The sequence below is a fragment of the Cheilinus undulatus genome, linkage group 21 (genome assembly GCF_018320785.1).
Source record: "Cheilinus undulatus linkage group 21, ASM1832078v1, whole genome shotgun sequence".
Classification (NCBI taxonomy): domain Eukaryota; kingdom Metazoa; phylum Chordata; class Actinopteri; order Labriformes; family Labridae; genus Cheilinus; species Cheilinus undulatus.
The window spans coordinates 34,668,927-34,683,104 of NC_054885.1; the positions used below are offsets into that span (position 1 = coordinate 34,668,927).

General features: G+C 42.4%; 1 protein-coding gene across 1 annotated transcript in view; it reads right to left on the bottom strand.

Annotated features, from left to right (window-relative positions):
* Positions 1–1,877: 1,877 nt before the first annotated feature.
* LOC121503949 (retinoic acid-induced protein 1) overlaps positions 1,878–14,178 on the bottom strand; it is a 79,119-nt gene continuing 66,818 nt past the window's right edge. Inside the window, 3 exon segments of the mRNA XM_041778571.1 lie at positions 1,878–3,069; positions 9,395–9,444; positions 12,079–12,172. Coding sequence (XP_041634505.1) covers positions 3,061–3,069; positions 9,395–9,444; positions 12,079–12,172 — 153 coding nt within the window. The 3' untranslated portion in view covers positions 1,878–3,060.

The following is a 14,178-nucleotide window of genomic DNA, read 5'->3' on the forward strand; positions in this document are numbered from 1 at the left end:
AAGTGACATTCCCAAAAAAGGTGGTTCTTTTTTCATCAATGGATTCTTTTAATAACATTTTATAAGCAATAACATATTCCATTTTATAGAAAATAAACATCTCTAGGAAATACTATACACAATTATATTAGTACATCACATCTTACATTTAAACAGCATCAAATACTTATATACACCATTAAATAATGAGCTTCATAAAAGAGAAAGTTTGGTGTGGCGTTTTTGCACTTTCTTTTCTGCTCTAATACTTAAATATGTCTCCTTTTTGATATGACCGGTACGTTTTTATGATGCCCGCCACACGGGCTGTTTGTTACATAGCATGGAAGAGTGAGAGAGGCTACATTTGAGATACACAGACAGACGTGTGTGATGATATCTGAAATGAATGAAGAACTTTCTGCACTTGTGGGAGGTGAAATATTCATACATAATGGTTAACAGTAATACTTCTGAACTGTACATATATATGACGTGAGATGATCTGACTCCGCCCTCCTCATCTGCCCGGTGATGATGATGGCATCTACAGTACAGGTGCATCTAAACATAGTAGCATATTGTGGGAAATGGTAATTTCTTCCTAATTCATTACATATATAAGTGAAATAATCCAAGCCTTTGTGGTTTAAATCTGTATTATTATTGCTTACAGCTCATGGAAAATCAAAACATACACCATCTTAGAGTATTAGAGTATCACACGAGACCCTGAAAAAAGGATTTAGAACAGAAATTCAGACTTGTTGAAAGCTGTGTTCATGTATGCACTCAATACTTGGTCAGGGCTCTTTTTGCATGAGTTACTGCATGGAGGCGATCAGCCTGTGGCCCTGCTGAGGTGATATGAAGCCCAGGTTACTTTGATAAAGGCCCTCAGCTCAGTAACTTTCTGTTGCCTCTGCTTTCTTTCATCTTCCTCTTGACAATCACTGATGCAGAGTCCAAACAACTAATTTCAGATAAAAAATAATGTTGCATTTAATTTAGAAGTCAAGGTCTCAGAGTCTAGAGGAAGATCCGATAGGCACAAAATCCAAGTAATTTGAAGTTTCCACTGTCAGTGATGGTTTGGGGTACCATGTCATCTGCTGGTGTTGGTCCTCTATGTTCTATCAAGTCTAGAGCCAACCAAACATCCACCAGGATATTTAAGTGCTCTTCATGCTTCCATCTGCTGAGGAGCTTTTTGGAGATACAGATTTCCTTTTCCAGCAAAACTTGGCACCTGTTTACAGTGAAGCCAAAACTACCAGGAACTGTTTTTTTGACAAGCTGTTATTGGGTGGGAGGCAAGGTACCCTGGACTGGTCACCAGTCAATCACAGGGCTGACTTAAAGAGACAAACTCATACCAAGGCCAGTCAGGAGAAGAGCATCATGAGAAGCTTTCAGTGTGGTCCTTTCTACTTTTTTAAAACAATAAAAAAAAAAAAGAAAAAGTTGTCCAGTTCTGATTTTATAAACTGCTGAAACAGCTGCATCTTGGCAAATCGTCTGTTGCGATTGTTTACCAGCTTGCAGTAAAACCTCCCATGATCTACCACCTCATTCTCCTCAGATGGGCATATTGGTCTGATTATTTTTCAGACTGAGCACGGAGGTTTCAGTTTGTAAATTTGAAAATAGATTTACTAAAACAGACATGGAATCTGGCCAATCAATCATCTTTATAGGGTTAAGGTAAAAAAAAAAAAGAAAAATAGCTGTAAAAAGTGTTTTGACTCCCATCGTTAGAGGAGCTGGCTCATAAACGGCTGAAAGGGCTGTCTACCTCAATGCCATGCTGCACTGATGCAGTTATTCCTTGGTCCCCAACCTGGAGTCTGGGACCCCCTTGGGGGGGGGGGGGGGGGGGGATATGTGAAGGGGGGGTAAAAGATTGCGAATCACTGCAGTAATTCATGCAAAAGGAGCCCTGACCAAGTACTGAATACAGTCATGAACATACCTTTGAGAAGGTTGAATTCCTGTTGTATAAATCCTTTTTTAATGCCCTTATGTAACAAAACAACACTCTAGGACACTGGATTTCTGCATTTCCTGATGTGTAAGCCATAATCAGACTTGAGATATCACCTATATGAAAGCTTAATTTTTGAATTACTGTAAAAAAAAAAAAGCCATTTTCCATGTTGTTGCTTCTAGATGCACCTGTACGTTCTGAATGTGCACACTGCTGAAATGTAGTAACACCCCTAAACAGAGTTTTCTTTTTTCTTTTTTTTTCTTTATTTTGGAGAAACACAAATCCCGACATTTATCAAGGGTGACGCCATGATGTCGTATAGTCATAATGCACATTAAAATACATCTTCGAAGATAAGAGCGTTATATTAAAATACTGCGTCCTTTTTTTCTTCAATATCAGAATATGTAGAACCTGTAAAGCACATCATCATGTACAGTTTCCTTTTTTTGTTTTCAACACAAACGCACACATTTGAGATAGTACATCCAGTGGTTGGCTGCTGTTTTTTGATGCAGGACACCTTGAATGATGCTTTTTTACCCACAGACACACTGATGATGTGGCTGGAGAACGATGAGCTTCGTGATTATCACACACACACGTCTTGGACCACAGACAAGGTGGCCAGAGGGATGCTGCGGTCCAATCAGAGTCCGCCAGGTGTCTGAATATGATAGCAACCCATCCGAAGGCAGGACACACACGAACATTCATCGCTCTGCATTTCAAACAGCCCCCCCCCCGTGTGCACCGGGCTCTGGGCACACGCTCCATCCTCCTGGTAGCCACTGCCTTCTGCCTCAGTGGAGAAAACATATTTCCAGGCCAGGTTCAGGGAGCAGCTCTTCTCTGCGGAGCTTTTCTCCAGGGTCTCTACGCCCCCAGCTCCAGCCTTTCACGCCCTCCCCCCTCCCCAGCCCCGCTGGACAATCCTCCTGCCCGCCCGTCGTCAGTCTGCACCATGTTTTCAGGAACTGGTGGCTGTTGGGACCGTTATCTTTCCTGTTTGCCCTTCTGGAGAGGTGATCCTTGACTTCTTGACTGGCTGTGAGGTGGTGTTGGTGGTGGAGATGGTGAACTGGAATATCTTACAGGTCCTGCAAGAGAAAGGGAGAGTGAATTACATCAATTAAAGTCACAATATACAGAAAGAAAGAAACCTGTTAGAGATGCAAGAGGTTTAATTGATTTTGCACATTTATTAGAGTAAGTTAATTTACAATGGGTTGCAGCATGGAAAATGTCTGGCATCATCCAAAGAACATGCTCAGCAAATTTCAAGTTCATCTAAAATCACAGCTACATGCTAGCACCAAGAAAAGTGATTACAAATCTCCTGCATGCAATGCATTATTGTTGTGAGTTAAAAGTTTCTAGCACAAACTGTGTGGGACTAGATAAGAGCCAAAAATGGCATTAAAATAAATATAAAGACTTAAGATAACACAATGGTTCCCCAACTTTTTCTGTCAGACCCTGTTTGGTAGATGAAAATAATCTCAGGCCGCCAGATGCACACATATTGAAATATGCTAAACACAGAGTCAAACTTCCAACAATATTATATTCCCAGTAGCCTATATTTTTGTCAAAATTTAGTACAGAATAATAATTACAATATGAACCTTCCAAGTTGAGACTGCAACTTTAAGGCCATGTTCGAGGTACAGCTTTGAGCTGTAATTTGCCTGATATATGCAACAGCAGAAAAAAACGATCTTTCTTCACAATTATAACATTATTAAATTTGGCATGTTTTTTTGTAGCAGTGCTAAACATTGTGTATTGACTTTATTTAGCTGCAGCCCCTTCATCATAACTACACCCCCATAGACTGTGACGTTAGCCGTTTGATAACAGTAGGTGGACTCAAACAGCTTTTGAAGCCAATCCATGGCGGCTTCTATATTGAAATCGCTATCTCAACCTTTTTCTGATCAACCTAATGGTAGACAAGAGCCCGCCCACTGAGCTTGACTTCCTGTGAGCTAAGCTAGCTAGCATTCTGGTGTGAGGACATGAAGGCATTGGCTTTTTAATGTGTGTTGTGTACATGCCTTCTGGTGCCTCACAGCCAGCCTCAAGTGGACAATCACCGGATTGAGATTTTTTTCTCATCCGCATTGGCTTCATATTTCAGAACCATTGGTTACCCCCCCTTAGGCGGCACGGCAGTGCAGTGGTTAGCACTGTTGCCTCACAGCAAGAAGGGGGCTGGTTTGCTTCCTGATCAGGGCCTTTCTGTGCAGAGTTTGCATGTTCTCCCTATGCACGTGTGGGTTCTCTCCGGGTACTCCAGCTTCCTCCCACCACCAAAAACATGCTCATTAGGTTAATTGATCACTCTAAATTGGCCGTAGGTGTGAATGTGAGTGTGCCTGGTTGTCTGTCTCTTTATGTCAGCCCTGCGATTGACTGGCGACCAGTTCAGGGTGTACTCCGCTTCTTGCCCAATGACAGCTGGGATAGACTACAGCCCTACCCCCAACCTGGAACGGAATAAGAGGTATAGAAAAGGGATGGATGGTTACCCCCCCCCATGGGCCCCACATTGAGAACTAGGGACTGGGACACATCAGTGTGAGAGCTGCTGTCGCTGGCTCACACACTAAAATAAAACAAGCAATTTAGACAAAAAAAAAAAAAAAACTCAACAAAACTAAAAAAAACAGCATTAAAATGAATTAAAACTAAACCGAAATTGAAAACAAAACAAAAATAAAGACTAATTAAAAAAATCCCAAATTGCCCACCATGTTGTGTTCTTTTGCTCTGACTGGCCTTAATGTTTTTGTGGAACAGCTTTAATGCTGTATAATAGGCCTAGCGTTGCTTTATTTATTTAGCTGGCTTCTGTTTTTGTGTTTGCACGGTTTCATGCAGTTTTATATATATTTAGCATGCACACTCTCTCTCTGATTGTGCATGTTTGCATGGGAACCAGGTGTCCTTCAAGCACTTACGCCGAAATGCCATCCTGATGGCGTCACTGGTGTGGCCCATATCCCACGCCATGAGAAGGTTAAAAAAACTGATATATTAGGCTAAAATAGTAGACTAACTTTGACAGAGAAAAGCTGTTAAAAGCGGCACCATCTTCCTGCTTCATGTTACGAGTCTCAGAATTCTTTGCAAGCTGATTGCGGCTTGAACCAGAAGGTTATCGCCACTTTTGAGCAGCTTTTCTCCCCCATTATGCAAAATTCATCCATTAAACCAAAACAACACATCTAAAAGAGTGCAGAGAAGAGTTGGTGATGTTGTCAGCGTATCTTTGCATGGCTTGGAAATTTCTAGTTTGGGCTGGGGGGTTGAGTAGCAGGGAATCAGCCCCATGATTCCCCCTGAGTCTTGACATCATCTTTTTCGGTTATGTTAAAAAAAGAGCAGCCTGGTGGCAGAGTTTTACATCTGCATTTGAATCCTGCATGTTTTTCCTTCTTCTCTCCATCCCTGATCGTCTCACTGCATATCTGTCTTGTCCTTCTTTTCTCCTTCGATCTCCACTCTTTCATTCAGTCTCTCTCTGATGTAACTGCCCCCATTCCTCGTTCTTCCCTCTCAGCTATGGCACAGAACTGTTTCTCTCCTCTTTTATCCCTCTGCTCGTCTCTCTCGTGCTCGCTCCGTGTGCGAGCCTACAGGTAGCCTGTTAATGAACCTGTGTGGATGCTCACAGCGTGTGTCCCAAAGCTGAAGGCAGCCTGTGCGTGCAGTTTCATCGATATGTGTGTTTTAGCCCTGAAACCAAGTGAACGCAGGCAGAGGAGTTTTTCCAGACCCATGGGTGGGAGCTAGTGTGCATCTGTATCTGCTCTTCCCTTTGATTAGGCTGCTCAGAGTAAATTGGTGCGGCACAGACCCACACACAGACCTTCAGATCCCTCAGCTGATGACAGCTCTGCCTCTGCCCGCTAACAACAATCCCTCTCTCTCCGTCTTGCTCTTCTTTTTCTCTCGCTTTCTCTATTTCTGCCGCTTAGACGTGGGAGGTGAGGTGAAGAGAGGCGGGGAGAGGAGATGAGAAAGAAAGAGAGGGAGAAATGGATGGGGGGGTTGACTGAAAATGGAAAGAGGGAGCTCACAAGAGATGAGAGGTGAGCAGAGTGAGAGACGGAGGGAGCTGAAACAGCAGGGAAGCGCAGGAGAAAAATAGGGGAGAGAAAAGAGGGAGAGAAGGAGAGAGGGAGCATGTGGGGAGGATAGCAGGCAGTGTTGCTGGGTGGGGTGTTTTGATCAGCAGCCAGCTTTTCATCCCTGTCAGTCTGCACAGAGGAGAGCAAAGAGAGGAAGAGGGAGGGAAAGAGGGATGCAGAGAGGGGAGGGAGAGGGGGAGGCTGCTGCAACTGCTGCCTCAATGCACCGCTGCTCCCTGCTGAATGTCAGCATCTCTCCCTCTTTACTTCCCTCCCCGCCTCCCTCTGCATTTGACCTTCCTCTCCCTGCTGCAGTGTGAGTGTGCCACCACTAGATGGCGTCTGTATTACAGGACTGGACTGGACTGTTGATCTTAAGAAAGCAGGTGACTCATTTAAATGGCAGAGGTTTTGCAGCTGTAATGAGTAACAGAAATAGATAAAGAGGATGCAACTTCATGTTTTAGCAGCTATTTTTCATAAATGTATGCTTGGCTTTCCAAGGTCATTGGAACATATTGATTAGGTAACAAATATGGGTGTAACAGTATTTGTTTTCATCCTGAAATGTCATGGTTCAGACATCACAGTTCAGTGCATGCAGTTATACAACAGATAGGACTGAGAAGAGGCAAACATGGCTGTATCCACAGCTAGGTGGGACATTACCAACAAAAAATGTGTTTTTGTGCAGTGTCAAGTTAATTCCATTAATTTACCAGCACTAGTGGCAGGTAAAAGTAGTTTAACAGGGTAATTTGTGACAAAAACATCATTTCAACCTTGGTTTTGCTTTTTTCTTTTATTTATTTATTTATTTTTTGTTCGAACGAGTGAATGCTGTTCATGAATGTGTCTATATCAGGAAACGGCTCTTTCAAAGGAATAACAGTGTTCTGTGTTGAACTCTGCAGGTCTGGTAAGGTACAAAAGTGAAAGCAGAACACTGGTAGAGAGGGCAGGAGGGGGTTATTGTATTCAGATGCAGAATGAAACAATTACGACTAACATGAAAACAGTCTTAAAGAAGCAGGCTGTGGCTGTGACTGTGGATAGTGGTCAAAGGTTGGGCTGTAAACTCTGTAACTCCAGACAGTGTCATCAAAAATTGATGCTTATTGTAAAAGAGAAGTGGTGAGGGCAGGGGGAGCAATTGCATTTGGGTGCAGAACAAAAAAATTACACCTAACATGAAAACAGCCTTGAACAAACAGGTGTGACTGTGGGTAGTGGTCAAAGGATGGGCTGTAAATACTGCATCTACACAGTGTTATCAAAAACTCCTTGTTGTGGGACAGCGGCTCAGAACAATCGCATTTGTGTGCAGGTCCAAACAACTATGCTTTACATGAAAAAAGCCTTGAAGCAGGCTGTGATTGAGGGTAGTGGCCAAAGGATGGGCTGTAAATACTGTAACCCCTGATGGTGTTATAAAAAAATCGCTGCTTTTTGCAGGTCCACTAAAGCTAAGTTAACATTTAGACCACCTTAAAGAAGCTGGTCATGGAGGTGACTGTGGGTAGTGGTTGAAGTATGAGCTGTAAATACTGTAACTCCAGACAGTGTTATCAAAAATTGCTGCTAATAGTAGATCCACTAAAGCTAGGTTAAAGGTCACATATCTTACTCCTTTAAGACAAGTTTATATTGTTCTCAGAGGTCCCCAAAACATCCCCGTGACGTTTGTTGCTAAAAAAAACCCACTCCAATATTGTATTTTTGTATGTCTAAAGAACCCCCTGTTTCAGCCCTGCTCAGAACGAGCTGTTTCTGTGTCTGTGGCTTTAAATGTTAATGAGTTGTCTGACTCAACCCCTGACTCTCCCCTTCTCAGAAAATTGATGTGGTTTAATTCTTCTAAGTGGGGAGGGCCAAGCTAACTCCCCACATGACATCACGAGGGGAAAATCTGCGAAGGGCTTGTTTCAGCACACAATTTCTGAAAGGTGGCGAGAGTAAGGGGGCGAGGGAATGAATTCTTCTGATTCTTAGGGGGATTGTGGACAGGTCAGGGGTACATATTTTGGTTAGAAAAGCCTGAAAAGTGTATTTTGCATTATAAGTGGCCTTTAACATGAAAACAGGCTTAAAAAGTAGGCTGTGACTGTGGGTAGTGGTCAAAGGAGGGCCTGTAAATACTGTAACTCCAGACAGTGTTATCAAAAATCTCTGCTTATCATAGATCCACTAAAGCTAAGTTCACATGAAGACCACCCTAAAGGAGCGTGTCGTGGCTGTGATTGTGGGTAGTGGTCAAAGGAGGGGCTGTAAATACTTTAACTCCAGTGTTGCCAAAAATGCTGCTTATTGTAGATCTACAGAAGCTAAATTAATCTCAGATTAAATTTCATATTTTCTTCATAATAATACTAAGCTGTTGATATGCCTTTATTCTGAAACAAATAAATCAAGAAATCGGTGTTTGAGCGGAAACTTGGAACAATTTGAATGTTTGAAAGTTCAAACAGATTGATTAAGAGTCTCTGAAGTAAAAGGAACTATATACACAGTGATTTAAAACTGCTGCACTGGCTGTAGCACTTAAAAGAGATGGATGGACTTCCTGTGACACCTAAAGCTATCTGACAGAACACTATAAATCATAAAGATGATAAATTACTCCTGAAGGCATGTCTTGCATTTCCATCATTTTAAAATGATGTAGAAAAACCTTAGATTTATAAAGGTGACCCCGAAACCAGAATAAGAACTGAAACATTACCCCTGTGAACTTTAACATCCCTGGAAACAAAATATCAGTGAGTCCAGGGGATCCTGGTCTTCATCGGTTCTATATTGGCATGAACAGAAATACTTTTCATGCAACCTGAGGGTAGGGAACTCAAAGCCAAACTCTCATCGTTTCTACTTTGCCTCTTTTTTGTTTTACAAGAGCTGACAATCGTGTTTTCTGTTCGGCATCTATCGAGCCAGGGAGCTGCTGCTGCTGCTTGTGACAGCAATGTGTGAACTCAATTTCTTTCTTTTTTTTTTTACTCTGCTGTGGAGAGGGATGGGTGGGGCGGTACAAGGAGTGAGAAAAAAACAGATAGGACGTAAGAAAAGACAAAATAGAAAAATGCACAGTGGCTCTGAGAGAAAAGAGGGTAGCAGACCTCTGAGACATGAAACTTCAATGAAAAGCTTGGGCTTTACTTTACCTCAGTCTTCAAGATGACCCTACCTTTATTTTCAACAGGTTAAGACTGGGGTCTGTATTCTCTTTTAAAGCTTTGGCTGTTTAATTTTTTCCCCTAAAATAGTCAAAAGGATTTGGTTTTCTTACCTCATGTTTAGGACATTTGATGGAGAAGTCATCCTCATGGAATGTGCAGCCTAGACAGGAAGAGAGTGAACAAACCAAAGAAAACACAGTTAGAGCCACTTATAGACCACGAAATCTAATGAAGCATAATGCATGAGCCAAGCACACACACACCACCTCAAAAATCCAGATATAAGACAAAGAGGAAGAATCAGGATGAAAAATGAGCAAAGAAAGGAAGGAAGGAAGGAAGGAAGGAAGAGAGAGAAGGAGAGACGGAGTGGATGAGATGTGATGCGGGCAGGCAGTCAGATATGGCTGGTGCACTCAGCAGGATTAAAAAAAAAGGCCTCGCTCTGCTCTCTGTGCTGGCTAAGGCAGACGTGGCAGGCTTTCTAATCCTCACACTGTACTTCTTTGGCATGAGGTAATGTAAGGGGAGTCATACAACACATGTGCTGACACACAAACTCGCCTACAGTGACGACAAAGAGCAGGCAGACATACACTGAAGGTATACTTAAAAGGAAGCATCTAAAAGAAGACATATGAAAAACACTTATTTTCTGCAGATGTATTTGGGTATCCGGAGTGTCTGCTGACTCACAGAATGTGAAATAAGCCAATCAAGCCCTTTATTTGTGATCTGACTACTGTATGTCTTTCCCTAAAATAACCTCCCCTCCCTTTACCTGGCATCTTCTCCCATGGTGCCCTATAGGTAGGTTCTTAAAAAGCATGGAAGCTGCTGTTCTGATAGGAAGAACTTGGCATAGAAGCAGCTCGGTTGTTGGCTGCAAAGTTGTCTTGTTTCAGACTGGGTGCATGTTGGCTGTGCAATGCCTGCATCATAGCTTGATTTTCATTTTGGCGTGTTAACAAGCCAGGGCTTTCAGACTGCTAGCATTAACACTGTGTTTTTTGCAGATGATACACGTCTCTCATGCTGCAAATCTTGAGAATGAAGGATCGCCAATATTTCCTGCAAGATGCATGCATCTCTCGACCAAAACAAACAGGAAAATGATATAGAGAGTAAAACTGACCATTGTTGGCAGATATGTATGGCCGCATGGGTGGACTAGCTACGCTTCTGGTTTGTGCTTTTCAAAATAAAAGCCCAGTTTAACATCTCTGTGGGGGAACTTAACTCATTTGTAAAAACTGTTTTTATTTTGAAATTACCCTTGCCCAGTTATACAATGATATAAGACAGGGGTGTCCAAACTATTGCCCGGGCGCCAAATTTGGCCCCCCAGTACTAACTCTAATATCCACAAGGCGAGGCCCACCATCCTTGTATATTTCTATATGTGGCCCTCAATGGAAAAAATTTAGACACCCCTGTTTTAAGACATTTGAAGACAGATATATTGAGATAAAATGTGAAGAAAGACAAGTCTGTGAAAGCAGAGTGATGCAGCCAACACGCAGCACAAGCCTGCCTGGTATGAAAGCAGTGACAGCACAAGCCAGAGCTTACATATGCTGCAGCTGTCACACAGCAAACATGCACCCACTCTGAAACAGGCCTAATGCTGGACACACGCTGGTAGATTTCCTGCTGATTCCGACACAGAGTTTGAGTTGCACAACAAACTTGGAAGTTTGGCAGACTTTCAGGATAATCGTATATCATTTTTGTGTAGTGTGCAAGGGGACGCCATGGCTGACCATGGCCCGATCAGCTGTTCCTGACTGGATGAATGGTTTTCTAGTATGATAAATATTATAGTCCTTTGTCCAGTGAGAGCTTAACTATGTGCAGAATCCTTGACTTTGGGGCATTCTTTCAGTATTTTAAATCACCATGAAAACTGCAGGAATGCCATTTTGATGTGCCTTCCTTATAATAAAGATGGGATATATTGGGAACGAATGCACCATACAGCACCAGGGTTAGGATTGGCATATATATATATATATATATATATATATATATATATATATATATATATATATATATATATAGCATATTTGACTGGGAAATGCTCTACGTATATCTGATGAGCTGCTGCACTGACATCAGAGATCACTTGCATTCAAAGAGACACCAAATCAAAGCATTCTGTGAAAGGCTTTTAAGGGCTTGTTTTTACAGGGTCAAAACCATCTTCTAGTTCTTGATCCATATCATATTTAGACCACAGTATGGCAAATGTTTCTTTAAGATCACATGGTTTACTTTAAAAGGTGAAAATGAGGAATAATATGCCACCTTGAGGCAAGCATTTACACACAGATGCATGTAAAACACAGGCACGTGCACACTCAGAATGGATGGACCGAGCCACAGGCGTTGTGGTCAATAATGCACACATCCACTCCCTCCCCCCTCTATCTTGTACGCTCTGGGGTTCCACTTTCCTCTCATCATCCCCTTTATTCAACACCCCCTCCCTCTCCCGCTCTCCCTGAGCACTCTCAGCCATCTCTTCTCACTCAATAACGTTACTTCTTCGTGTATTTCTTCGTGTATTTCCTCTCTCATTTTACCCACATTTTACACCTTCCTCCTGTCTCTTTCTTCCCTCTCCTTTCATTTTCCTACCTGCCTTATTTCTTCCCCTCCCTATTGCCCTCTAAACCCACCCTCAATTTCCCACTCCCAATTTTCCCTCCCTTTTTTTTCTCCTCCCTTTCTCTGACTAGTCTTCCCTTTTCATCCCTTGTTACCGTCTTCCTCTCTGGCTGTGGTCTCTTACCTATCTCTTTGGCGCAGACATAGTGGTATTTATGAGAGCAGCCTCTCCAACAGCAGCTGAGGGACGCCCCCGCAATCTGGCACTTGTAGCAGTTCTGGGGTTAGTCAGACAGACGGACATATGGACCAAGAGCAATAAAGAAACAAACAAATTGACCGACAGAGGCACAGAGGGACAGAGGAGAGGAGAAAGAGGGGAAAAGTTGAAAGTTATTACAGTTTTTCAGAGGCGTTGCACAGATTGTTAGCATGACAGTAGTATCATAAATCCCTTTGACAGATGCACTGAACATTTCCAGATATTTCAGGACAGTCTGCCTCTGACATTTTCAAGAGTTGCCCTTTCACACATGCACCTCAGAGCGGAAGATTTTCCTGTCAGATAGAGCGGTCTCAAGAGGAAGGATGTGACATAAAAATGACACTGTGGAAGTCACGGTGTAATGTCAACATATCTGAAAGGGGACTGAAGCTGCTAAAAGAAATTTTTTTGCCTTTATATCAATGCAACCTGCAATTAAATACAGCCTCAATATGTCCATATAGATACAGACTATCTGCACTAGTCATGATATAAACAACACCCCTCTCATCCCAAGTCATTCATGGGGATTTTTCCAGAACATTTCCTGCAGCATTCAAGTATCTGCTGGCAGGTAAAAGTCTGAATGAAGTTGGGGTGAATTGTGGGTATTCTGCAGATTAATATGCGCAAACCCGTACTTCAACCGAGAAAGGGTTGCATCTAAAACAGAACATTCCAGGTTTGCCTAATTCAGGGGTGTCCAAACTGGGGCCCGGGGGCCAAGTGAAGCCTGCAGTCCCTGTTTAATTGGCCGTCTGCAAACTCTAAATGTCAAATATGGCCCACATTAAAACATGAAACTTGTGCCTGACTGTTTTGTAGTCCTCAGTTTTGACACTAAACAATGCTACTGTGGTTATTCTGTAAACAAACATTTTGACAAGAATTTGTAGACATCAGTACGACTACATTGAGGTGAGAACACGCAGTACTGTGCAGAACTTTTAGGAATACTTGGGCCAAAAATTGAGGCTAAGTTAAGGCATAGATGTGGCAAGTATGCTGCCTGATGGCAGCATTAGAAGGATTGACACAACCCTTTCGTACTCTGGATGTCTTCACATATCACCAGGGGCCTGGGAAAATAATCTGTTGAAAAGATAATAACATCCCCACCTTTAGGGCGGAGTAACGGTTGGATGTGGTGAGTAAGTGTACCATACATGCAGGACGTAGGGTTGCCAAGAGTTCCTGGGCCCAAAAAGTACCAGCTCTCACCAGACTTATCACCAGGGGTTTAAAGGCCCAGACAAAAGAGATGCTGTCAAGCTTGACCTTGGCTGCTAAGCATGACACATGTGCCGATATGTCCTGAGCCCTGTGATCAATCCTTAGCCCCCTACATGCGTAAGACTTAGGCACATGACTGTACGTAGTAAACGTATCAACAAACCGATAATAACAAAATCTTGATTCATAATGCTCTGATGAATAAATACATAAGGATATCAGCAGCAAAGCAGCACAAATGGTGCTCATTTGCTCTGCTATCTGCTCTGTCTAAAGGTTTAATTTACAAAGCACGATGCTATAATCATCTCAAGCACCAAAGTTTTGCAGTTTCATGAAGTTTGCTCTTTCAACCAGAGGTGGATCTCGTGGTGGCCATGGCTGACCAGGGCCCCCCTGAAATCTGTATGGCCATCCCAAAAAAACCTACACAGTGATTGGCCTTGTAAGCCATTAATGGAAATCTGTTATGATTGATGTTTTTTTCTTTAGGCATATTAATCTACTATGCATATGCATAATTTACTAACTTTAATAAACTACAGGTGGCCTCGTCAGTCAGAGTACTTGGGTTTTGAGGACATTACATTAAGTCTATCCAACACTTTAGTTCTAATTTCTGTTGTTGGGATTTTTGACAAAATCGGCAATAGTAATATGCTTAGGAGAATTTGTTGGGAGGATTTATATTGGAATTTGCAGGAATTTTCATGGTAAATTTGGGGATATGTTTGTTTACTCTGGAGAGTTTCATTGGAAGTTTTAGGGGAAATTCCCTTTGAATTT